Here is a 27,652-nt window from a genome sequence, read left to right on the forward strand (position 1 = left end):
TGTAATCAGGGAAGGCTCGTCAGTATAGAGTTTAGCCAGCTATTAATTTTATTCTGATGTGAGCATCTGAAGCTGCTTGGGTAAATCACACCTTCAGAGTGCCTGCCTTGTTTTGCTGGCTGTGACGGCAGCCGAGGTGACTAGACCCTGCTGCTGTCCAGCCTGTACGTGTTAGAAGTTAGGTGGCATGAATCACCTGGCTTTTCCCTTTTTCTTTTGACTAGAATTGTTTCTAACTGTGCTCAGCAGGCTTTAAGGTCTTACCGGTTTGCCAAGACTGAGATGTACTTCTTAGGCTGGATACCCAGGTAAGGCTGGAGCATGACTTTTAAGGGTGGAGCAGTGCCTTTTAAGATCTTGGCATTTCTGTCTCTGGCTTGGAACTTGACCCTCATTGACCCTGATACTAGAGCCTCATGTTTGAAGTCACCAGGTTGATTTGAGTGTAAAAACACAGATTTTGGTCTCCATCACGTCCTCGTCGTACCTTCCTTCAAAGGAGAAATTGTTACCCTCACCATCCTCCTCAGTTCCCAGTCATGCACTGACATCCTGCTCCATTGACTGCAGCAGGGTCTCATCCATTTGCAGCAGCAGATAAGCCACTCTATAAGGAAGTTCTGCTATTAATATTTGCAAAATTTTACTTGGCTGTCTTACTGGCTTTAAGCAGGGTTGTGGTGTTAGCTTGTCAGTATTCAAGTCAGAAAATCTAGAGCAACAGCTGTTGCTAAATAATGTTACTCAGCATGACAATATTTAGAATGATTTATTGAAAATAGTCCCTGTATGTTGAGAAAGTTTATTTAGAAGTCTTTCATGCTTATTTTATTTACTTGCAGTTGAAGATCTCAAGCCTTTCAGTTCGTTGTAGCACTGGTGGCAGAGCACCTCATGGTATGCTCATTGGTCAGTCTTGTCTATTCCATCCATTTGGTTTTTGGGATTTTTTTTCATTAGAAAAAGAAGTGACATCAACCAATGGCATCACTATCGGGCAACTAACAGTGTGGATTTCTTACAGTTTATTCAGACTGTTCTGAAGGTCAAAACCTTGAATATGAATTATAAAATATACCTGGCCTGTTTTTATTGCTGCATTTGGATGCTTTCCACAGAAGACATGCTCTCAGATAAAACTGCAGCCTAATCAGAGCTGTAGCACCAGGTAGATCAAAGGTAGTTTGGGGAAGTAGGACCAGAACTGTAAAGTGACCTGGAACTTTACACTGCCCCTTTCTGCTCTGAGACATGAGTCACGAAGAACATTTTTATGAATCTTGTGTATGTGACAACAACACTTCTTTAGGGCTGAAACAACAAGAGCTGAATCTTTCTTAAAGAACATACACATGTAGATAGCACTTTTCTGACTCCAAAGAGCAGTGGGATTGCATTAATCTGCTTTATTCCCCAAGGAACATGTCTGTAAATTCAAGGATTGGAACCAGGAATCTGTTAGTGCTGCATTTTCATAGTGAAGAAAGGGTTGCCTGGTCTTCTGGCACTGTTTTTGGCTGGCTTTGTTTTGTGAGGAGGCTGAAGCACAGATGGATTAAACAAAGAAGTCTGGAAATACGTAAAATGTTGTTATGATTTTTTTTTTTCTGGTCTAGTTAAGTCATGATTTCTGATAAAGTAAAAACTCTCTGGCGGTGATGGAGATAGGAACTCGATCGCTCCATGCCCAGCTCACCTCACCTTCATCTAAGACATCCTTGCTCTGCACTTTTATAAAATGCCTTGGAACATTTTCCCTCTTTTAATTCATTCCTACATTTAAAAAAAATAAAAGATCCAAAAATGGACAGAAGTACTGTGAAAGTTGGAAACCATCAGTGTTCATGTGACTTCCAGAAGTGAGGAGGTTTATTTCAGACTTTCAGCCAGCCTCCCTTCCCTCTCCCTTCTTTCCCCAAATACAGAAAGCAGTCAGGACTTGATTCATGGACTATCTGATTATAATAAGTCTCACTTGGGACATACAGATGTGTACCATGCTAGTGCATTACATGCTTTATCTGCCTCCACCCTTGTGTGTTTAGTTCCTGCTCTGTGCTGTGGCTTTCGACTCCATTGGCTAATTAAACAGCAAAATGTCTCACATAAGATTTTTTTTATCTTTTTAAACAAGTACTTGGCAAAACAGAGAAATTAAGAATTGGAAGTCTGTCTGTAGTAATTTTCATGGCAACAGAACAGTAAGTGCAATATTCATATTATGAATATGGCTCAGTATTTATAGCTCTCCAAATATTTACAGAGATAAAGCCTTTAAACATAGCCCCAGCTTTCTGTCTTCAGTAGCAGTTTAAATAAATGTCATTTGGAGAGAAGTTAAAATTGAGGAGAAAGGCAGCCATTTCTATTCTAATATTGTCTCCCACTGGCATCTCTGAACTCCAAAAGTTTTATGTCCCTGTCCCATGTGAGCCAGTGTTTATCTTGACATATGAAAAGCACTGTCCCTTAATCAGATAACTCTTGTGGGTAGATGGGCACCCCACTGTCCTCAGATTTACAAGGGTGAGAATTCAAAGTCATGCGGCTGCCGAAGTGCTCTGAGCCGCCGAGTAAAAACGTGGCACCGAGGGCGTGTCTGGGGTTGGAGGAGTCCCCGAGGGATGCTGGCAGTGGTGCTGCAGCACGGCTGGGATGGGCACTGGTGGAGGGCACCGTGCTGACAGCACCTGCCACACGCCCGAGGATCCCGGGCCAGCCTGTGGCACCGCGAGCGGGAGCGCGCTGGGCGCGAGCGGTGCGTCAGAGCCTGGCGAAAGGCAGCCTCACAAGCAGGAGCTTGCCCAGGCTATCTGCCTAAGAACATGTAATAAATTCCTTCTACAGGGCTCTTGTGATAATTTTTTTTTTTTTTTTAACCCGTGCATGGCCATGGGTATGACTGTCCAAACTGAAAGCCATGATGGATGCTGAAGGCAAATGTTCGCGTAGAAACTCAATTGAGTTTCTACTCTGCTGAGTTTCTAGAGTGAGGGGTTGAGTGGTTTCAGGGAGGGCACTGTTGTGTTGGATTTACCCCCACACTTGGATTTATAATCCTTGGAGCATGATGAGGCAGTAAGGATTAGGGGAAGAACATTCTATGGTCTTGTGGTAGAAGATGTCATGAGAACAGTAACGATTTCTCGGTGTCCCGGTGAATAAGGTGTCCAGGACTCACAAATTCATTCTGTTAGTAACTCCTTTTCTGGTGGACATCCCTCTTGTGAGTCTATCAGTTTTAGGAGGAGTGTGGCACGGGTTGGTATTTAGGTATTTGTGTATTTTTGAGGAGGAAAATCCTTCCTAGAAATAGGGAGCAGCGTCCTGCAGCTGTTTAGTCAAGGAGATTTCATGGCTGTGCTGAGAGCCAGCAGCCACGAAGGCTGTTTTTCCCTGGATAGAGACTGAAATTACTTGTGAGCCAGTGACTGAGTGTACAGCATCTCTATTATATTAAGATTAATAATTCCTTAGCGTATTTGCAGCTGGAAGTTTTATATAGATCTTTATTCATCATGATGTGAACAGCTGCTCTTTTGCTGCTCTGTTGAGTTAAGGTCCAAGTGGCAGCACTAGAAAGTGCCACATAAAACACACTCCTGCTGTTTCCATTCACTGCTCTCCCATCCAGCTCTAGTCCTTGGCCCAGGATTGGCCCCTTGCAGGAGCAAGCCATCTTATTTTTATTTGTGGACCAGCTCTGGCTACATTTGGATCTTAAAAGAGAGTTTAAGTGAATCCAAGGAAAATCACTTTCAGAAAGAAAAAATAAATCCTGAGAAAACAAATATGTAAGAAAAAAACCTGTAGAAATTCCTGTTGCAATTTTATTTTAAGTAAGTGGAGGACTATGGGGTAGTTACATGTTTCATTGCACAGAGCATAATTTATTCTTTTTTTTTGCTTAACTGCATCAGATGAAGTACAGCAAAATCTGTCACACAGAGGGTCATTCAGCTCCTAAGGAAGTGTTTTATTTTCTGTTTGGTTGTTTTTTGAGGGTTTGTTCTGTTTTGCTGTGTTTCATTTTTTCATTCTTAAGTCTGTCTGCTCTGCTGATTTAAATAAGATGCTCCCCTTTTTTTGGCTTGTGCTGTCACCGGAGTTTCCAAGTGGACCAAGTTTAGCACCTGAATAGTCACTGACAAAGAGTCTGGAGCTGAACTGTGCACCTCACCCAAAAAGTGGCATCCCTTATTGCTTCCCTGGTTGCTGGCAAAGGGAAGATTTTCCTGATCAGAATCATGTGCCTCGCTTGATCCTAGGGGCACATGGGTGGTGTGGCAGTGACTGAAATGTGTACACCTGCAGAATATGAGCTTGAAGGTGGAAAGAAACAGCTGGAAAGAGTGTCTGCAGGACACGTTCCTCAGTGGTTTGCTGGTGCTCTGTTGATGCTGCCTGTCTGCCCCGTTGGCACTGCCAGGGCTGCTTGCTCCTTGTCCTGTGGGGACCTAATCCCCAGAGTAGAGGCTGCCAGCCCCTGCCTGGCTCACACTCTGTAGCTCAGGGTACAGCTGCCTGCTTGTGCCCTGCTGCTGCCCTTCAGCATGCAGTACATCCCTGATCTGCAGCAGGACTGCCCAGCTTCCCTCTGGAGCAGAGGGGTGGAGGGGAGTTCCATAAACCAATTCCCATGGCACCTGGGATTTGGGAGAGGAGCTTGAGAGCAATCCCCCACCTCAGGGCATCTGAGGTGTGTTTTTATCTCAGACCTCCCCCAGCAAAAGCGTTAAGGGCCACACCAGGTCATAACAGATATTAGGGAATTTTGCAATGAACGGGGCAGTGCTTTCCTGACTCTTTTTCCCAGAGGCATAGATTGCTGGCTCCCTGAGCCTTCAGCAGCAGGTTCCTGGGCATTTTCAGCTGGGGGCATGGTGGCAGGCAGCTCGGTGGCTGCCCAGGCGAAGGTCGGGCAGGAGCTCTGCAGTGCACACCAGAATAGATGCCCTGGTCTCCTGACCTCAGCCCCTGTGCCTGCGCTTCACATGACAGTCACTGCAGGGCAAGATCAGCTTTTTCCTCCTGCTGTTCAAACCCATGATGCAGGGCTTACGTCTTCCAGTGCTGGAAGTGTGGGAGCCGAAAGTAAATTCTTTTTCTTGAAAATCAGATTCATGACACTGTTTTTATGCATGCTCGGTGCTAACTGCTGAAATCAAAAATGTTCATGCACTTTCTTGGTAGTTTAAACAGGTTGATCTTTGATTTGGTTTTAAAAAACCAGGACACTGAGAACTCGCTGATGGTATTTTAATGGCGCTGTATGTTAGGTACACTTTTAAAGCATGACTATTTGTTTCATTTTATCTTTCATCATGTGCAGTTGCTGGAAAAAAAAAAATACTTTCTGCTTGAAAAAGTTAGCAATAAAGCTGTTTAGTGTGTAGCTTTGAAGCTCTAGCTTAAATAGACAAGCAGCACTTGTCTTGACTTTCAAATGTCCCTTTTTTATAGACTTTATTCTGTTTGACCTTTTTTGAAAGCACTGCAATTGCTTTCCAAAACATTGATGGGTATAAAAGGGAAAGAAGGCCCCTTACACCAGACTGAGTTGTTGGTCTCCCCGATGATTCTCACCAGACAGACTCGGGTGTTCCTTGAACAGTTCTGGGAATGCAAATGGGACAGGTGGATGTGTAAGGCATTGCTGAGCACAAGCACTGTGGTACCTGCTGCAGGCAGCGTGGCCATCAGTTACATGGTCAGATAAGTCATTATTGTTCCTAATGTTTTTAGAGGCATAAATGGGTGTATTTACTTGTTGTCTTTATTATATACCAAACATAAAAGCACATAAAGGCACACACACAAGAGGTACTGCCGATATGGATGTTCCCTGTGGCATTTTTTGGCACATCATTATCACTAAGGAGGCAGCCCCTATGGGCCTCAAGTCTCAAGCACAATCTGCTAACTGGTTTTGAGAGTGAATACCAAGTCCCTGGTCATGCCCTGCTTTGCTATTAATGAGAGTTCAGCCTGTAATGCACTGGGACAGGCTAAGCCCTAAATTATACCCCAATGTTCATTTAACATATTTGCAAAGGAGTCTGGATCTGGAGGAATGCACCACTGTAGGGTTTTTGCAGTGCTTTCCCCAAACTCCCAGGAAGCACACTTGGAAGCTGTTACACAGTATAGCTGCCTTTCTTCCTGACTGATGTCATGGGTGGTGCAGAGGGTGTATCTGGCTGGTGTGTCCCGTGAGAACAGGACCATTCTTCGGTGGCCTCCAGGAGCCTCTCCAGACAGAGGGCTCCTTGTTATGACAGGTAGCTTTCTGAGCGTTTCAACAGATGCTTGGGCATGCCAAAAGCATAAAGCACTTGGAAAGGGAACATGCAGAATATTTCAGCTGCGTTTCTTAAAATAAATGCCGTGGCTTAAATAATAGAAGTTTTCCTCACAGACTGTAGAATAACCACTGAAGCTGAAATAACAATTGAGTTATTGGATGTGGCGTTTGCAAAATTTCCTCAAAATTTAGTAACTGTAGCAAGGTTTGGGGAGGTTTTGCTTTTTTTTTTTTTTTTTTTCCCCCTAGTGCTTATGTTCGAAACACCTCATCTCCTTCTGCTCATCGTTCCCCAAGTCTGTTCAATTCCAATTGGCAGATTTAATAGATGCGTACTGGGTGCACATTTGGAATCCAGGCAGCCTCAATATGCTTACAACTGTGATAAATTGGAGGTCATCATAGCAGTAGGACTAAATCAGATAGTACCTTGCATGGCTGTGAGGGGTGGCAGCCCTGTTTCCTTCACACTTCATTGCCCACTGGAGGAAGATTCCTGGTGTTCAGTGCCACGGCACCTGGCACGTGACAACATCCAGCCCCAGCACACAGTGCATCTCCTTGGAGAAAGGCTGGAGTTTGCTTTGGCACCCTGCACTGAGATGAGCAGCAGCCTACTGGTGAGAATCAAGACACGTTGGTGGGAGATAGTGCTGGGAAAGCGATGACAGAGAGCTTAGGAATCCCAGGGAAGGCTGGATGCGGTGGCTCAGCCGGTGCAGCCTTCTCCCTCTTCTTGCATAAGACGATGTAAGGTGACGACGAGCTTAGCTGTGATCAGTCCTGTTCTGCTGTTAATTACCAGTGACTGCATCGCTTCTGATAGAATTAGAGGACTGTGTAATAGGCCTGCAATTAAGTCTGATTTTGATCTTAGCAGCTTCAGACAATAAAAAAGAAAATGTCATTTGAGATGAGTTCAAGTATTTTTAACAGTGTTGCTCAAAGAGGAAAAGAGCAGAGTAGTCAGTATTTGGTCAGAATAAGAGAATATGACCTGCTTTCATTTCAAAACAAGACACTTGGCCACACAGTTCTTAGCTGCATATTTAAGATTTTCCTGCATCTTTCCTTTGTACCGAACCAGGTGACACTGTATCACTGACTTTATTTGGGAAGGGAAACTCATTCAGAAACACTGTGCTCCTGGTCCTTTTTTGCAGCTAATTCCTTTTACAGTTTCACAGCAGGGGAAAGTACACCTCTTTCCACTTGGATCTACGTATTGCCAAGCAAAGCATGCTTGGTAGGAAAGACACATCCTTTATTATGAATGCTGTAGCTGAGAGCACCTTTGTCACCCATACTCAACCGCTGAGTTATTAAGAGCTTTGGACTGTGCTACACAGAGAAAAAGATAAAAATAGGGTGTCTGACGCATGCATCCCATGTTGCACGCCAGGAAACTGAATCGCTCTTCCACCAAGTACAGTACCCCAGAGCACACATGGAAAATATGCACGGATATGAACATGCGAGATCTTTCCTCACCAAGAAACATGCTCAGTCACCCTTTTTTCCCATCCCATTTTACACTGATCTTGTTTGATATTCCCTCTGACTGCTGGCAAACATAACAGCCTAAAGTCTCACAACTCTGCTTTTAGTGCCACTGCTCCTCACTGTTGAACATGTGACAGTAATACCTGTCTCCCATGTTTTGAGGGAATTGTGGAATATTCTTATTGCACCCAGCTGACAATAAGCAGGATCTTGCCCATCCACCAGGCATCTGTAGCATTCTGAAAACTGAAAACTCCCAAGGCTCAACACTGTCTGTCACGGAAATCATGCACTGGGTACATAATCTAAAATAAGTCATTCACAGTATGTGCTCCTTTAAATGTTAATCCTTGCATCGCTTTCTTTTATTGCTTCTGTTGGCATACACAATTATATGACATAATATAAAAGTAAATAATGTGATGCAACGGGTACAGCCCCAAGGGAAATACAAACTGGAGATCAGATGCTTCCTAACACAGAATATGACATAAAACTTACAGTGACGTGTGAATGCTTTTTTATTTTGAGGGCAGAAAAATCAAGCATATAGCAATTACATGAGTCTTTCTGGTTGTTTCTGGCACTTTCAACGTCAGGGAATAAGTGACTTTGGGTAATGGATCCATAACAAAGTATGGCTCTGCTCTACGACAGAGCCTTTAAAAAAAGCAAACATAAATTTAGCTTGAAGATCACAAACCTTAAAAAACAAAGCAAAACATGCATCTGAGGTGTTACTATTTATTTTCCGGCATGTGAACACTTTTCAGGGGAAGGCAGGTGTGCAGAGCTGAGGGATATGGGTGTTTGATTGCCTCCTGGTAGGAAACCTGTGGGAAAAGCACAAGCTGAGGCTTAGCTGTAGGTTACAAGGTATGGCAGCTGCCAAGTTCAGATTTAAAGATAAAGCCTGAAATAGCAGAACCCAATGCAAGACCAACATTTCTGATTCTCTTTGCCCGTATTCAGTAAAGCATAGGGGTACCTTGGTGTGCAATTTTGCTTTTGCTGAATCGAGGTTTGAGTTACTCGCTAGTCTATTTTTACATTTTGAGCAGCCTTGTAACTCAATATGTGTTTGTTTTAATTTTATACTCTCCATAAAAAGCATCCTCCATGACGACTTGGAGAAGTGACCGCTGGCAGTGCGTAGAAATTTATGTGCCTGGCATGTCACACTGTCTTACTTTCCCCCTGCAAACCCACGTGCTGGTCTTGACCAAAAATACCCCGGGATAGCTTGTGTCTCCTTCCTTACCTAAGCTTTGCTGCTGAGCCTGTGGAAGTGGTGAGGCATGGAAGATCAGCTTGGGACAAATCCAGGTCACTCCACCAGCCCTGCTCACACACAGCATTGGAATTAATGAGCAGCCAGGCTGTCATGTGGGGGAAACAGGGTGGTGATGAGTAGGACAGTGGCTTCCCTGTGGCCACTGACTGTACCAGAGGCACACCTGTGACTGCCACCTGCAGCTCGAGCTGCGTGTCTGTCTCTGGGGGAGAAAGCCAGGAGTCCCTCTTTTTGCAGCATAGTGCTGATGTGTGTCAGGGACTGTAGGAGTGGGTGTTCCATGTGGAGCTGGAGTGAGGTTCACAGCCCATGGCATCCTGCTGAAGGCAGTGTACAGGCATGGCTCTGCTTTTCTCTCTCTGTTTTTTTCCTGATAGTGCAGGTTTTCAAACTGCCACTTATGTGTTTTCAATTTGACAATGCTGGCATGGAACCCTGATATATCATATCAATCATATCATATCATCATCATATCATATCATATCATATCATATCAATCATCATATCATATCATAGTGTTACAACCCCCTGCCTCTGAGCTGCCTTTGTATGGTGTCTCAGGAATGCAGACCTGATAAAAAAGTGTAGTGCTAAAAACGAGCCTTGTCCTTCTCCTATCTCTGCATCCTTCCAGCATTCATGTGCCTTAGGTAAGGATATAAAAATTGCTGCACCAAATCAAACAAAAATGCTTTTGTTCTCTTCTTTGCTTTTCTGACCAAAATGTGGGGTGAAAAATTGATTTTGTGCCTTATTAGTGGTGGAAGATGTGTTTAGGCTCATGGTCCTCCCTTCCTCATGCATTGGTCATTGTGGTACCTGAAACTTTGCCACTATGAATTGCAGTTGCCATTCAGCATGTTTGATAGTGGAGGCAGAGCTTTGGGCCTGCTAGCACCCACCAGAATTTTGCAGGGCTCGAGGAGTAAAGTGTTTCAAGATCTTTGTTTTTAATATCATTCCTGGTGGTAAAATACCCTGGAGAGATAACATGAAATTGCTTTGTAAGATTTAAGGAGAGTGAAAACAGACAAAATACAAATATAAGTAGCATTTGATATATGGGTTTGACCGCCTGCTTTCAGCTTGCTTTAGCTTTGGACTTGAGTCTACCTTAAAGCTAATGCTGCTCCTCACCAAATTATGATAAATTTTGATCTGTCATATTCAGTGATGGTGAATAACTCATGCCCAAACCCACTTGAACCACTCACAGAAGAGCCTAAACCTACAACAAAGTGAGCAGGTTTGCTCTAGGGTGGAGCATCTCCTGGGACAGTGCACCTTGCCCATGTTCTTCTCTGCTATAGATGCTGCATCCTCCCTTCCCTTGGGACAAGGCTTCACCACTAACCCCTGCAAGATAACTGTTTTTGTGAGACTCATTTCCCCGTGTCACATGGCAGCCACAAGTGGGATGTTGTCTGGGGACTCCACAGCAGTGGGAACCCTGAGTAGCTTCCACAGGAGATGGTGCAGATGAGGTCAGGCTCTGCTTCCTCCACATCCTGTGGCAGAAATAACTCTTGTTGTCATCAGAGCAGTCACTGTAATGTGGATGAGGTTCAAGCCAGGCCCAAGAGCTTCAATGAGATTTTTGTGTGATTATAACAAGAATTTGACACACATGGTGAGCTACTAATCATGTATATGTGATCTGTCTCCATGCTGTCCCAGGAGGTATTTACCAGCATAAAAATCAGCTAATGAGGGGAGGTCACAAGCAGCAGAGGGATGTCCCAGGAAACATGGAGATGGATGAGCTGTGTCCTTTCCACTTGCAAACTCTTTAGGTTTTGCATCCCTCAGTACTGTGAAAGAACATCGAGTTCAGTGTGGCTTTTTGCTGAACACTGCAGCAGAATTTATGCAAAGTTTTCTGTGGATGTAGCAGGAGTGCTCAAAAGCTCAGCCCATCTAAAGTGCCTCAGGTCCTTTAGGATAATGAGACATTTTGTGAGTGCACCTTTTTATTGTACCAATATTGCATTACAGGAAAAATGGAAGGGGGGAAACTTAACGCATAGCACCTGTCACAAGCCCTCTCCTTGAATTAGGCTCCCCTGCTTATAAAAATTTAATTGATTCCTAGCAGTTTATGTGCGTGGCGCTCAGTGGGCGTTTTCTGTTCTCTTGCCAGCTCCATGGTTACTTGGAAAGCGAGCCGCTCACGCTGCAGCTGTTCATTGGGACTGCAGACGACCGCCTGCTGCGACCCCATGCCTTCTACCAGGTTCACCGCATCACCGGCAAGACCGTGTCCACCACCAGCCACGAAACAATACTCTCCAACACCAAAGTCCTGGAAATCCCCCTTCTTCCAGAGAACAACATGAGAGCTATGTAAGAGCAAGGCATCATATCTGACTCCTCGCAGTTTCGTCTTGGTCACCTCACTTAATTTCTTTGGGTTTTGTTTCTTTCTTTCTGTACGCAATTTTCCTTTCCCTATCTTTTTTTCTTTTCTCTCTGTAATACTAGGTTTTCACAACTTTGCTGAGACAAATTTCCCCTAATCAGCTTAACAGCAAAATGAGCTTCACAAATATTTATGACAACTGATTTGCTTTCATTCTAGAGTTTCAGCCAATGTGCTTATTTGCCATTTAAAATAAGTATCTCGGTTACTGAGCTGTAAATATCTCCTACCTCAGCTCCTGCATTTAGTTTCTAAATATGACACCTGTTGCTCCTATATGCACTAGCACAAGGAACAGAGCTGATTAAAATTTATCTTTGGAGTCAAAGGAAACTCTTAGAGAGCATTTCCAAGTACCCTCGTGGTTCTTCTGAGACAAATAAAACCACTAATTTCTCACGTAATAAAACTCAGCATTTTTCATGGCACTTGTTTACAAGCAAATCTTCCAGAACTAAGAAGAGTTACCTCTGAGAACCTTCATTCAAAGGTGATGCAGTTTACAGATTGAGTTGTTAAACTGAGCTGAGCTTAGTGCTATGCAAAAAAGCAGGCATGGATATCTTAGGATAGCTGAGTGATAATTAAATGCCCTGTAGGTCCATTAAACATCTGTAAACATCGTTATAGGATGGTATATGAAGGTTAAAATAGCACTCTTTGTAAGTGACATACATGAGACCTCCCACACTTTTTAATCCTGTCCTGTCTGTACCCTTCCCTCAAACCAAACTAGACCCTTATCTGAGTTGTCTCCCCTTTAATTCAAATCATCCTAACCATTATCTGAGGTGTCTGCCTTGGGAGAAATTTCTGTGTGCTTGCATGCAAGTACAGCTCTTGGTGTGTGTGTATAAATATAAATGTATTCATATTTATATATAGATGCATGCACCTTTGTGTGTATATATAGGAACATAGAAAGCAAGGAAGAAATCCTGACCTCTACCAAACCAAACACCACAGGGAAATCACAATTTCACTCCTTGTTTTTCATACAGTTTTCCATGCCTTAACAAAGTGGAAAATGCAATCAGACACCTAAAGTCCTTCGCACATCGTGGTTATTAGAAGCTGGTTTGCAGTGTCATGTACAACATGCCCTGGAGTGCCTCATGTAAATAGAAGAGCCAGAATATGTTTAGCTGCATTGCCAGCTGGGCTTAGAGTGATCACTCAAGACCTGAGGATCTCTCTCAGTGCATTGTGTTAAAAGTCATGACAAGCCTTAAAAATTATTGGCCCTGCTTGCTGCCATCGTAAATTGGTGGGGTTACATTGGGGTTAAGGAAACTTCACCAGTTTGCACCCACACAGTATTTATCTGGCCCTATATTTATCCAGTTTGAATCACATTTTTGGCCATCTAGGAACATTACTGCCATTTCATTCATCTTTCTCCCTGGAATAAAGGTAGGTTACACAGTTTGGGAGCCAAGCTGAATATTTTTGTGGCACGCGTGCCAGACTGTAGTACAGCTCACTCAAGAATCACAAACAATGCTTTGGCATATATAAGCCTTACATGTCAGTAGTCTAAAACCTCCTGTAGCTCTACCAATGAATTGAAATTTGGAGCCAAGGACTTTTCTCACACTTTATGTGTTCAGACCTTGATTCAGTGGAACACCAGAGCTCATCTGCCCATTTAAACTTTTGCACATTTAACTGTTCCATTGACTTCAAATTTTAATGTCCACAACTTTAATAGCTTGAATTTAAATACTTTTTCTTCTCTGAGCATTTGGGTAAGAATTGTATGTCAATAATTATTCAATTTACATGTGCTGCTATAGGAGAGACAAAATTGAGAAATGCACTGTTTTTTCCATATCTTACAGATCTTTGCATGGAATTTTGACATGGAAATACTCTAATTCTTATGACTTCACCTGCTAATATGCATTGCTGGGAATCTTTAATACTTTCATTAGTTTCTTTGACCATATCAGCAAGGGCATTTTTGAAATTCTGAAATCCCTACTTTAGAAAAAATGCAAATCAAAACCGGGCTGCCATAGTGCTTGTTTGCAGTTTGCTTCAGAACAGAGCTTCAAAGGTCTGGAGGGGGAATTAAACTCTTTGAATGCAAAATAAAGTTAACTATGCATATTCAGTGTAATAAAATGCATGCCTGGGACAAGTACCCAGAAGAAATTGCCATGTAGGCTTTGTAGTCATGGCCAAGGCAGAGGTATTTTTGCAGTGGGTTTTTGAGTGCATATGTTTATATGTCTTTTGTTCTGGGAGCTTCTTCTGTTGAAATATTCTTTGACAAAAATCCTGACTTGTAAACTCATCCAGGAGAAAACCAAAGTTAAAAAAATAAAAAGAGTGAGGTCAGGAATTGTAGTAGTTGTATCTGATGGAAAGCACGTTTTTCCCTAATGTGGGGAGAGGACTCTGAGTTTAGGTTTTTTTATGCAGAGCTTCAGCTCAGCGCTTAGCTTGGGAGTATTTCTAACTCATTGAAATACAAACAAATTGACAGTAAAACTGACCTCAGGGAGAGCTGTGCTCATTAATAAGAATTTCAGGACTTCGCCCTAGATTGAAAATCTTGTCAGATTTTTGTCCAAATTAGCTGTAACAAGTAAAATTGTAAGTAGCCCAGCATTCTAGGTTAGTAACAGTTTCAGCACTGCTGTCTCATCCCATTGACTTTCCTACTCTCGCTGCTTCTTTGGGCTTTGCTTAATCTTTTACTACAATCCTTACAGGATGTGTTGGGGAGGAAGGGTCTTTTAGATTTTCTTCCTCTGGGAACTGAGGTAACATCCTAAATTTGTGTGCTTTACAGCAGCCACTACCTGCTGCTAGGGATAGCCTCAAGTCAGCTGCTTGGGAGTGCAGCTACTAAACAAAGTCTGCTGGATTCAGCCTGGTCATTGGGCTGTGCCTGACGCAGCTTTTTAAGAAGAGCATGCAGGAGAGAGTGAAGGTAATGCACACTGGTGCCTTTCTGAAGTCTTCTTGAAGTGGATTTAATTGCCCTGTGTTTCCCTTTGGATAGCATCGACTGTGCTGGGATATTAAAGCTGCGAAACTCTGACATCGAGCTGCGCAAGGGGGAGACGGACATCGGTCGGAAGAACACGCGCGTGCGTCTGGTCTTCAGGGTTCATATCCCACAGGCCAATGGCAGGACCCTCTCCTTGCAAGTAGCCTCCAACCCCATTGAGTGCTGTAAGTAGCAGCAAACATCCTCCTCTTGCTGGGTGTTAGCAGAAAATCTTTTAATCAATAAAGCTGGAAAAGACATCTGAGATCACTGGGTGCACTGTTAACTCAGCACTGCCATGTCCACACACCTTTTGGACAGTTTTTAACACTTCCATTTCATATGCAGTCTTTGTCCATGCCTATGTGCTCTACATTGGTTTTGCTTTACCTGTCTGCTTAGTGAGTGAACTTTGATCTGCTTTCCAAAAGTATGTGGTTTACATTCAGGACAGAATATCTGTGTCTTAGGAAAAAATGTGTAGTTTTGTGCATTGAGTGGTGTAGACAAACACATACTTAGAAATAAAGAATAGTTAAACTAATAGTAGACCTGATAGTGATAGGGCCTTTGGTTTTGGTACTCCTTATGATAAAGGTAACTGCTGTAGAAGTTTTGGAAAACAGCTCTAATGTCCTATTCATTCTGTCTCCCCATCATAAAGCAAAAACTAGCAAACAAAACTCTAGCCCCTCTGATAAGGAGCTAGCAATATACTAGAGCTGACACACTGGCCTGCAGCTTCAGAAAAACTGAGGTCTCTTTAAATGAACAGACTGTATTTTATCCCAGATACACTGGGACAGCCTTCAAAGATATCTATGTCATTTTTGCTCTGCAAGCCTCATCAGCCTCCCCCACACAAAACAAAATGTATCTGCTTTGTGTAGCTTTAACACTCCAGCATAAGTAGTGAAAGATGAATTTTAGTCTAATTCCCAATACTATTTTGATTGGCTGGATGGACTGAAACAATTTTTTAAGGTTTTGTTGAATTCCATCCACAAAGTAGATCTTTCTGATGCTTACAGAGTAGGGGGGAAAGGGGAGGAAGGCTTGACTATTCCTAGCTCCATTCATGCTGGAGGGCAAAGCAAAAAATGTGAGGAGTGGTGGTTTCATCCTGCAATTGAAGTTTATGAGAGTTTTTCAGTTGCTACACAGAAGGATAAGGCACAATTTGAATCCGTCCTGAATTTGTCTGTGCAAAGGTGCCAAGCTCAAGAAGCCACCAAATGTGAAGCTGATTTGATTTGTGTCAGGGTACTGCAGCTTTGAGTGTTTTGTAATGAGCAAAAGCATGGCAGAAGCCTGCTGAAAGAAGTGGAAAACAGGAGAAAAAATAGGTGCTAGTGTTATTTCCAGTGCAGAATGTGGAATAAGCTAGTGCCAAAAGCTTCATACATTTCTTAGTGCATGTGACAGCAAAACGAACTGTATAATATGGATAAAACATCACATCATCCCTTGAAGCAGCACTGTCTTCATGTCCCAGTTGAGGAGGGATAAAATTTGTGCCACAAGAATACCAGATTCAGTTTACATGGATCTATGTGTGCTGGGGCACTCAGGTTCTTTTGGAAATATTCTTTCTAAAGTGTGAGATGCTGCAGGATCACAAGGGCCATGGCTGCTGCTGCTACAAGACAGTTTGCAGAATTGACAGTGGGGTGTATACTGACTGAAACAAATTTTGGATTACCTTGTCATGTGTGTCTTGTAAACACACAGCATGTATGCTAGACACCAAGTGAGAGAAAATGATTTAAAATATATTAATTTCCATAAAAATACACTTTATCATGTAGTACATATCAAGCTGAGTTTTAAAATACTTGTTCTTTGTGAGTCTTTGTGAGTGCTGTTTAACACTATTCAAGTGTTTACAATCAAAACACTTGAAAATGAACCATGTTTCCTGTAAACTTTGTGACCTTTCTTTGTTTCTGTATCAAACTCAGCTTATCTTATGAGGCTAAGCATTAAATTACTTACTAATGCAGTATTTACTTTTTTGTGCGTTTGTGGTTGCCTTTTTGTATTTTTTTAAATCTCCTTTATAACTCTCCAGCTCAGAGATCTGCCCAAGAACTGCCTCTGGTGGAGAAGCAAAGTACCGACAGTTTTCCTGTTACCGGAGGGAAAAAAATGATACTGACTGGTCATAACTTTCTGCAAGACTCCAAAGTCATCTTTGTGGAGAAAGCACCAGGTATGTCTTTTCAATCTAGACTCCAGTCTGCCTCCCCCTCCACCCCATCTGTGTCAAATGATGAAAGCAGAAATATGGTAATGACATTTTCTTCTGCACGTAATACGTTTCCCATGTCACTGGGCAAAGCTGTGGAAAGGATCTGAGCCGTGCCTAATGCTGAGGTTTCACACTGCTGGCAGCTGTAGTTACAGGTAGACAATAGAGACTTTGAAAGTCAACCTTTGGCATTTGTTTATTGTAGCAAACCGTGAGTGCAGCAGGCAGGACCTGTGAGAGGATCTGTGGTGCCACGTCTCCCTAAAGCCTGCAGTACGGTGCACCTTCTTAAACATTCCATAATTTGTGCTGTGGTGCTGTTGTGCACCTGTGTCTCCCGTGGCATTTACAGCTCTGGCTGAGGAGGGCTTGGAGCACACACATTCATTTGGAGGACAGGTTTACCTCGAGGATCGAGGGAAGGACTGGACACAGCTTCTGCTCCTGCAGTGCTGTGGTGGTGGGACAGGTTTTCCTGCAGAGGAGCCGCTGAAACAAGGAGATGGCACGGAGTGGGAGCTGGGCTGGGGCAGGATGTGCCTGCAGGAGCGGTGGTGACAGCGTGACAGTGCCTACTGGGAATAAGCCGTGAGAGTGGAGTCAAAGTCAGGCTCTGGAACGAGACTGCTAAGGATAGTTTGGAGTCTTGTTTTGGAAAGGGTTTCCCTGGCGCTGGCACAAGCTATGAATTCCTCAGCTGCTGACTGACCCCCCCCCCCACCCCCACCCCGAACTTAAAACAATCCTGGGCACTCCTCAGCACACCAGCTTTGACGCTGCTCCTGTTTAACCCTTTGTGCCCACGAGGTTCCCACGCTGCTCTCCTGCCCGCGGTCCCGACCGGCACCACGGGAGCTTGGGCAATGGGGCAGGATGGCAGGGAGAGCAGGGCAGGCTCTGGAGGCAAAGACACCCAGGCTCAGGACAAAACCAGGAGGCTCCCCTGAAACTCCCCAGTAGAATCCTGGGTTGATGAGGTTTAAGTTGCCATAAGTGCCTGAGCAGAGGTAATGCCTTGGCTTCTTGGGGAGAGCCATTGGCACATTTCTGTGAGCCCCAGGCACTGCAGCACTCACGGTGGGGATGTGACTTCAGCAGAAACGTTCTTTTTGTTTCTTAAGGAAATTTAAAAAGATAGGAAAAAAGTGGTGTTGCACTTGAAAAAAACTGAATTCTGTTCTCTGTGTTCCTCCCAGGGGGGAAGAAAGTTAATGTCTACTTTATTTATATTTAAACTTCCTTTGCTGCACAGAACGGGGTTAGTGTGACATGTCAGGAGTCCTCAATCTGTCTCATTATGAGAAGGAAGCCACATTAAAGGGTGCCTTCCTTAATACTTATTTCCTTTCCTCTTCCTTTTTTGAGTTGGAAAATTTCTAAGTATTGGGTTCTGAAGGATTGTGATGGTGGTGCTGTTTGCCCAAAGCAGGTACTACAGCGTGGATCTGAACACTGTCTCCCCACTCCTGTGTTCCTATGTTACATTAGGTACACTAAAAGCAGGATATTCACTGTATAGCTTTCAATTACAGAATTTAAGGTCCTGCCTTTTTTTAGTAGTATCACTGGAGGTTTGTTGCAGTTGCAGGGCAGTAAAGCCTGCAGGGGCTGAGCCCTTAGAGTCAGTGTAGCATCTCAAGGAGCTGCAATAATTGTGTCAGTAGAAATGACACACAGAAAGCAAAGCTGCTGGCTAATATGGGCTGAGAACTTTTTAAGGCTTCCTTGGTTTGTGTGCTGTTCTGCCTCACACAGCTCAATGCATCAGAAGTAAACAAGAGTAATGTGTCATTACCTTAGTGGCAGACTGCTCTGGCTGGATTTTTGAACAGTCACTGTATTTAATGTCAAATGAGCAAGTATTAGCAGTCTTCACTTTTGTAAATCAGCATGGGGTGTTTCTTTCCCTTTCAGCTCTTGAACGTCAGTGAAAGTAGGTCAAGAGAAGCAACACCAGCATAGTTTCTCTTTCTTTTGGAGAGCTGGTTATGAACCTCTGTGATTAGCTGGAGACATTCATTAGTTTTGCTGCTGCTACCACTTTTGTTTTTGAATTTGGAATGTTAATCACGTTCCTAGTAGGTAGCAGCCAAACACAGCTATTACAGAGTAATAGATCAAAGTAATAGATCCTTGTGCTCATAAAGAGAAGGTATCTTTTGTTTAAAATTTAAATATTGTGCTACATCAACGTCTTTGGTCCTTACTCAGGCAGAGTCCCCAAGCCGGGTGGCAGTCTCCTGGAGCTTGTCTAATTCCTCCTAGTCTGCATACTTAATTGGATAACACAAGGAGTTTGAGAACACTTTTTGTTTGCCTTTTTTCCCCTTGCTTTTTATTTTGTTTGCTTTTTTTCCTTGCTTTCCCTAAGTCTGCTGAGTGCACTGTGGTCTGCTGGATGTTTTTCCAAGCAGGAGTCCCAAGCTTTCAGTCTTCAGGGCTAGCCCTCAGCTGTTGTAGTCTCTGGAGGAATGGCATTATCCTGGCCTCCTTTGGTGGGGGAGTCAGTCTGAGCAGTGACTCATATGAGAGGGAATCCCTGAAGAATGATCAAATCAATCTTTCTGCCGGGCGGTAGTGGCTTCCTGCTTTCAGCTTAACCCCTTACTAGCTGCTGTTCAGCCAAGAAGCAAATGAAACAGAGCAAAACAGACTTTGCAGCTCTATGACTCTGTGTCTCACACAGGGAAAATGAGGTATCCAGAGGGTGAAGGCATGGCACATTGAAAGGACCACGGGAGAAGCGCTGTGAGGACCTTCTCCATAAGGAGAACCCCTCATAGTGCAGTCATGCAGAAGGCATCCCTTTGGATGAATAAATAAGTGTTCAGAAGTGGACTAATATTTACATAAGATTCTACAGCACTGTACAAAAGTTCTTACGTGTTGATGTGAGGCCTTATTTTACCAGATTTTGGGCAATATGCTGTTGCTTGCCAATCAGAGCATATTTTCCCATGATGAGCAATGGTATAAAATGACTGTCGGAGAAACCTAGTAGTAGTGAAAATGTGAATGTTAAATGTACTTTGAGAGGTTCACTCTTTTAAATTCAGAATTTCCTTAGACTGGGGAGTCCCACAATGACTTTGACACTTAAAAACTACACTAATATTTTTTTTTAATCTCCTTTCACTTTCTGTCTCTCTTTGTAGTCGCGCGTTTCTCTTCTCGAGGTTTGAAAGCGTCTTGTGGGTGTCATGGTTCTTGAGAGCCATGTTGAGGATGGCCAACACCTGTCTGTTTGTCACCAGAAGAATTTGTAAAATATTGAAAAGTCTGCAACTCCTTACTGGCAAGGGCCCTTGATGTCTGCATGCTGGGGTTTGCTGTGTTAGGAAGGTGTGCATTTTAGTTAGAAAAGGAGGTGAAAATAAGTTGGTATTTCTTAGTTATGGCAGGAAGTGTTTGGCTGGGAGTGAAAATGCTTCCTGTTAACATGTGCATCTGCATGAAACTTGATCTGGAATTATAAAAAAAGACTGATTTAGTTACTTAAAATTTTAAAACTTTTTTATTTCATTTGAAGATTATAAATCTACTAGGCAACAAAAGTTTTGAGGGAAGTTCAGAAAAAGCAGAGATGCTTGGAGAGTGTGTTTTAGGGATTGCACATTTATCAGCTGCCTTTTTTTGGTAGTATGTTCTGCAAACACTCTTTTGAAAGCTAATTTTTAAAGGTAAAGTGAGTTACTGAACACAAAGCAGCACAAAAGCCTAACTAAACCAAACGACCAGACTGCTGGCTCTTAGTATATCAGATTATGGTCAGTGATCTATAAAACTGATCACTGCATTGAAAACATCCTGGTTTTCATCCCTCAGTTCACAAAATGTATCCTGTAACTCATGAGTGAAAGCTCAGTGATGAGACACAAACAGTATCCCAAGGAACAATGCACAGGAAAATTATGGTAAATTATGGATTGTAGTTCCTGGCATGCTGTAGGATATTTTGGGATAGAAAGAATATTTTGGGGGTTAGGAAATGTCTCATGTTGAGGTCTGAAAGAGTTAATCTACCCTGAAAATCCCTCCTTGCTCAAAAATTGCTCCTTGCTCCTGTAGCTTTTAATACTGGAACTAGCTCAAGTATTTCCAGATTTCACGGATTTGGCCAAGTCTGGACATACCTAAAAGATCAGGTTAAACTGACAAAATCTTTATAATCAATTTGTTACCTATGGGTAGAAATGGTCATTGGGTGTATTATTATTAATTATCATAGGGTTGAGTATTTAAGTCAGAGCTCCAAACCCATTTCTTTGCTTTTGTGCTTAGTGACAAGAGCTCAGGGCAAGGGTTTTAAAGAGCGAAAAGGCAGAAATGTAACACCGAACTTCACTATAGGATTAGTTTCTCAAGTAACACTGACATTGGTACTTAGGGCTGTTAATGTTGAAGGCCATTTTGTCCTGGTCAAAGGCTGTGTCTAATCCTCCATGTAACAAATGCCCCTCCCTGAAGGTTCATCACTCTCTTTGATGGGCATTTGTAGTGTTCACAGTGTCTCTGAATAACTTCAAATATACAGACTACTTCAGTAGTTTTGAACAACTTGTTAGTTAATCAGACTTCAACAGTAATCCTGGCACCTACACACTTCAGTAACCTAATTGCAAAACATCCTCAGCTATTGTGCCCAAAGCCTTTGACTCTCAAAGTTCCTGAAAGACAGAGAAATAAACCGCATGTAAGCAACATTTCCTCCAGGGATTTTTCTTTTTGAATATTTTCAAACAATTAGGAAGCTTTTCAGATTTAGTTGTTGCTTCAAATTCTTCATTCTGCTCTTCTTTTTATTTTGTTAAATCAATTTTTCTGTCAAAACTGTTTGTCCTCCCATTGAACAGGTTTTGTTTTTAGGACATGAAAGTATTGATGTCTAATAGTTATAACTAGAGCAGGTGAAAGATAACTGGGTGAAATCATCAATTTAGGGTTTTTATATATATCCCAAAGGAAATCATAGCTTTCTGTAAGTATTTCAGACGGGAAAACTTAACAGTTTGCCTCCTGTTAGATGTGTGGTCAAGCTCGGTCAGCTGAATTTTCACACAAGGGAAGTGTGTTACAGAAAAGAAGGAAACTGGATGAATGTAAGTGTCCGCTCTAGGATTTCACAGGCTTTTTGTTCCTCTCAAATTTCCCTGTCCCTGGCAAAGATTCAAATCAATCAGTTGCTGCCTTAAGGTACAATTGTCAATCTTGTAAATTCAGTTTTGTTTCCCACATGTTGTGTGAGTAGAATTTACTTTGTAATATGGCAGGTAACACAAGCACAGTCCTTTAGCTTCAGCAAAACTTACAAAAAGTTCTGGAAAGTGATATGTTGACAAAACACTTGAGTGCCATGTGAATGGAACGGATGTGTTGAGGAAGCATGTGGGCTTTTTGGTTTGACTCAGATACACTGTGGAGCTTAGGGTTCAGAGTCTGTTTTGACGTGATGTGATGGGATGGTGAGATGGGTGACCTGAGTCTTGGCAGAGCTCCACGTGGTAAAAGATCTCACATTCTCAGAGATCTTTCCATTGCTCTTTCCATTGCCAGTAGCAGTTTGGGGGGCAGCTGGCCAAAAAGGGGGTCATGTTTCACACCAGTAATCATACTGTAGCTCACGTAATAAATAAGCAAGTGGCAAAACTCTCCTTCCCCCTCTAGTCAGATAGACAGATACTACTTAATTTTGTCTTTATCTGTTTATCCAAGTTCAGGACACATGTTCCAGTTGGCAGTGAGCAAGTGCATGCTGACTCATGCGCAGTGAGGTTAAAAATTTGGGAAACTAGATAAACTGGAAACTTCAAAGGCATACACACTGGGAGCATGGAGTTCATGTGAAGGTCACTTGAACCTAGATCCTAGAGATGTATTGATAGCTGGAGGGGTTCCTGGCTGCTGCCCAGAAATAGATATCCTTGGGCGAATTGTGTCATCAGATGCTGGAGTCATTTGATGGTGGAACCCTTTCACGCGCACAGAGGAGTAGTGATGCAGCTCGTAGGAAATGTCAGCACGTTTCAGTTTTTCCTGGCTGTTTAGTCCAGGGAATGGTGAAGACAGAGTGGGACAGCAGCCATACGCATGAGGTGGTGTCAGCAGCAGCAAGTCTCATCCAGGGTGCTGCTCTCACAGTGAAGAATGAGATCAATAAATCACAGATAGTAACTGTGGACAACAAAGACATGAGGAATAACCACATGGTCTCAAAAGTCGCTTGTCTGAGTAATCCTGTAATTTTTTTAATTATTATAGAGAATGAGGGCTGAATGCTTCAAGTTTATTCTTTCATGTCTTCTAGACTAAGTGGCTTCAAGCAGCTGTATCTGTGCAATCAAAGCTTTGTCTCTGAACTTTTACAACTAACATAAGATTTCGAATAGTTTGTACAGTTACTGTTCCAGTAGGACTGTGTGTCCAAACACACAGGAATTCACAGCCCTTACAAGAAATTTGAGAGTCTAATGAAGTGGTCAGTGCCTAAAGACAGTGGAGGAAAGAAGGATGGTGGGTTGACTTTGTCTGGCTGCCAGGTGCCCATCAAGCAGCTCTCTCACTCCCCCTCCTCAGCAGAATGGGGGAAGAAAATAAGGTGAAAAAACTCATGGGTCAAGATGAAGACTGGGAGATTGCATATCAGTCACTGTCACAGGCAAAACAGGCTTCACTTGGGGGAAATAATTTATTGTCAATTAAAAACAGAGCAGGATAGTGAAAAACAAAGGTAAAGCTGAAAACCACCTTTACCCTTGCCTCCCTTCCCAAGCTCAACTTCACTCCTTCATTCCCCACTTGTATTTCCTCTCCCTGAGTGGCACAGAGGGTCAGGGAATGGAGGCTTTGGTCAGTACGTAACAGCTTCTCTTTACCTTCTGTACTGTTCCCTTGCTCCAGTGTGTGGGGTCTTTCCATGGCAGACAGTCCTTCATGGAATGCTTCAGCATGAGTCTTCTCCATGAGGTTCAGTCCTTCAGGAGCAGCCTGCTTCAGCACGGGTCCCCCACAGCCATCGTTCCTGCCTCACAGCTGCTGCAGTTTATTCCCCTTCTTAAGTATGTTGGCAGAGAGGTTCTACCAGCTTTGCTGATGGGCTCAGATTTGGTTGGCTCAAGGTCCATCTTGGAGCCATCAGGATGTGGTTCTGTCAGACATGGGGGCAACTTCTGGAATCTTCTCCATGCCTGCAGCCCAGCCACTAGTCAGACCTTGCTACCTAAACCAATATAAGGGGATGCCTTCAAAGTATTTTGTTTATGGAGGGAATGCCTACCTCTTTTGGAAAATGACAACTTCTTGTCTCCTGTTGCTTTTATGACATCATTAAGAATTGGTTCATGTCTCGGATGGGTCTCACAGGACATGTGGGGAGAGCTGAGGGAAGAGGAGCATGTTCCTTTTAGGTCTGTTAAGGACCTAAAATTTCTTCAATGTGGAAGAAAATACAATGACATTTAAGAGAGGACTAGAGATCTAAATTGTTTCCAAAGTGTGCCTTGTTGCTGGGAAGCTGATGTCAAGGCAGAAAATCAATGTATAACACGAGGGACCTCTAAGATCGAGCCTGACCTTCTTAGACAAGAGAAACAAGAAAAGGGACATGAGGGGGACAGTGAGATGGGAAAAAATAAAAATGCTGTTCAAGAGTATCTGCCAAAAAATCACAAGGAGTTGCCTTAATGAGACGTTTCTGTAAGTTGAGAAGTTGCAGTCATATAGTTGAAGAGTTTGTGTCTCAAAAAATAATGCAGAAGGAAGATTTAAAAGCATTTGGATCAAATTTACATCTTAAGATGAGAAATAACTAGAAGTAGCTATAGCACAGGTGGTGTTGGCATCCAGCACAGAAGTAGAGGAAAAGAATTGTTCATGGAAGAAAAATTTGGAACTTGATTTAAACTGGCTGTGAGGCTCGTTACTCCAATAGTCTGCGAAAATATGAGACAGATTAGACTGAAGAAGATGAACCAGGAATATTTTACTCAGTTTCAGCTGCAGAGTCACAGGTTCAGCCTACTAGAGTTTCCCAGAGGAGAGTAAAATTGTGAAGACAAGGAGATGACGTGAATGTAATCAAAACCAGAGTGAAGTGCTGTCATGACTGCTGGTGGGTGGCTCTGCTGGGTGTGCTTTGTTTGACCTGCTTGCTCTAGAGAGATTTTTCAGGGATGTCAAGCTGCAGTTTTACTTGGAAGTTGTGTGTCTTAGACCTGGAATTACTTAAACTTATTAAATAAAACCCTCAGACCAACGATAATTTGAATAGGGGGAGGTGCCAGAGAGCACAAATTGCACAACCAGCTTCCATTCTGCTGAAAATAGTATCTGGCAGGTCTTTCCAATGGTTTTGGCTCAAAACGAACCTCGATCTGTCAGTTGTCAGCACTGTGCCTCCTTTTAATTACCTGGACTAAAATTACAGTTCATTTGCAAACACTGGAGCTCAGAATAATTACGTCTGTTAGACAAAACTGTGGTAAAAGGCAGCTAAAAAGGCCTCACCATTCAGGCAAAGTGAGTCCCTCAGCTTTTGGCTTGCCCAGCTGAGCAGCCAGAGAGGAAGTGCGTGCCTGGCACTGCTTCCAAAGTACCATAAGATCCATTTTGTGCTGGATTTTTACACCTGCTCACTGCATGACATTCTTATTGTTAATTCAAGGTAAAGAAGAGAGAAAAAGTAACTCAAGAGTATCATATTGATGGCAAACAGGCCTAAGTCTACATGACACTCAGCTCAATACTGCAGAAATGTATAGCTGAAGGAGTGGACAAAATACATATGCTGCAAAAATGCTTATGAGAAGACACCAATAAAAACAGCAACTTTGATGTGGAAATAAAAATAGGTCAGTTCTGCCTGAGCCCTGCCATGCATGGACAGAGGCATGCCAGAAGGCATGCCAGGGATGGGGAACAGATCTGTGGGGAAGTCTCTGTAGCAGCCCAGTAGGCTGTGAGGAGGGCAGAAGCACATCTGGGAAACTTCCTGGCATGGAAGAGGGAAATAAAATAAGTGAAAAACAGACCAACTGTGTGGTCTCATAACAAAAGTAATGTAAAAGCAAAGAGTAGAGATGAGTGTGGCTGGAGAGGCAATCAGGGACAACGTGCTGGGCAGTAGGCAGGCCATGGCACCAGCAGGAACTGCACCAGGAGGTAAAACTGCTCTCTGGGACTAGGAGGCATCTCACTGCTCACAGGTTCCTAAGACATCTCAGGAGAGCAAAGTGCCACTGAGGAAATCAAAAGAAAGATCCTGGCCACTTACAATTCAGATTCTTACTCTCTGCTAGTACACACTGTATTTCTGAATGTTTCATTGATCTCTTTCCCCATCTTCTTGTACATCCCATGTCAGACTGCTTGGCTGGTGTTGATCCCTCCTTAGTACCTGACTAATCTTAAATGTCTTTATGATGTAACCTGCGTATCAGGACAGGCATGGAATCCCACCCGCTTGTGTTCCCCTTCCATGAGGAAAATTTCTATATCATGGTCTGCAAGGCTCTATGGGTGAATAACTGAAGTTGCTAGATTTACACAACTACTTTTTAGCCCTGCTTCTGTGTTAAAACAGACCTTTACAGTGCCTTTTTTATGTGGAAATCTTGTAGCTGGGTGTGGTGGGGAAGCCGCTTGGTGACTCATACTGCAGGGAATTCCCTGATGAATCAGAGTATTTTTACTTCTGGACTTGTGCGCAGTTTCCTTCAACGCCGGAGCGAGCGGCCGATAAGAGCAGGCTACAAAAGCTCATTCACCGTGCAGCTACCCCGTGATAAAACAGGGAGTTTATGCTTTGCAGAGAAAAATCCACCCCCCATAACACAGAGGTTCAAAGTATTTTTGTCATTAGCAATCTCAGGTGCTACGAAAAAACAAGGCAGAAGCGGATGGCAGTGAAGAACACACGGAGCAGGCGTGGCTATAAATAACAGGGATGGGTCCGTAAATGTCAGCCTTCTGACAAACCTGGTGTCTTCAGCTGGCAGCAGTGCTGATGGCCACCTGTCAGCGCAGCCTCCAGCCTGTGCCTGCGCCTCCAGCTTCTCCTTTCCCCTGTACTGCCACTGCCTCTTTGGAAGAGGAGGGATTTGAGGGTCATTCACCCAGCCCATGTGCGTGGTTCCCCCTTGAAGCCTTGGCTCTGTCGGGTTAATGGCTGTTCCTGCTGGCAGTGAGGGAGCAGGGCACTCCACCAGGGACTCTGCAGGGCTTCTGCCCTGCCCTTCTGTGCATGAATGTTTTGGGTTTATTTCCATTTGGTAAAAAAACCCTCACAAAACTTGAGACACCAGTATAATACCTTGACCCTACTTTTTAGCTATATAAAGAACTGTCATTCTCTTCAAAATATTGCACTATAAATCTTAAAAACGCCAAAACAAAGCCAGGCATTTGGTTTGGAGAAGACACTTCTTATTACTTCGTAAAAGTAAATAGTGAAATGAAAGGGAATGAAATAAGACCTTTGGAAAAGCCGTTTTCTCCCTTTTCCTTCGTGCCTCCTCCTCTCCTTCCTCTCCTGACTCCTTCTCCCCCCTCCCTGTATAACAACTGCCCATTTGGGTACGGTAATTCCAGAGAGCAAACTTTAACGGGAATGCCTGAAATGTGTCTGCTTCAGCTTTGTGTTATGTCTGTAATTTGAATTATTTGCATTTTGGAAAGGTATAAATTGCTCTGGTGTACTTGGGTTGGCTGGCGGCCAGGAGGGAGTTGCCTCGGGCCCAGACCAGGCGCGTTGCTGCAGATGTGGCAGGCGTACAATGGAAACTTTTGTGGGCGAGCAGCCCTCGCTGCTCCAGCACACGCTGACAGGAGGCGGCATCCCGCCTGCTCTCCAGGCTCCCCGGCGGATGGGCACTGGGGCAAAACCA

The 27,652-nt window shown here is 43.3% G+C and overlaps 1 protein-coding gene across 6 annotated transcripts in view; it reads left to right on the forward strand.

Annotated features, from left to right (window-relative positions):
• The window catches only part of NFATC1 (nuclear factor of activated T cells 1), a 107,006-nt gene that overhangs the window by 30,711 nt on the left and 48,643 nt on the right, over nucleotides 1–27,652 (forward strand). For all 6 annotated transcript variants that reach the window (XM_056483897.1, XM_056483899.1, XM_056483901.1 and 3 more), the window contains exons 4-6: nucleotides 11,242–11,444; nucleotides 14,534–14,706; nucleotides 16,593–16,733. In XM_056483897.1, coding sequence (XP_056339872.1) covers nucleotides 11,242–11,444; nucleotides 14,534–14,706; nucleotides 16,593–16,733 — 517 coding nt within the window. The remainder of the gene's footprint in view (nucleotides 1–11,241; nucleotides 11,445–14,533; nucleotides 14,707–16,592; nucleotides 16,734–27,652) is intronic.

Source organism: Oenanthe melanoleuca, chromosome 2 (assembly GCF_029582105.1).
Source record: "Oenanthe melanoleuca isolate GR-GAL-2019-014 chromosome 2, OMel1.0, whole genome shotgun sequence".
Lineage (NCBI taxonomy): Eukaryota > Metazoa > Chordata > Aves > Passeriformes > Muscicapidae > Oenanthe > Oenanthe melanoleuca.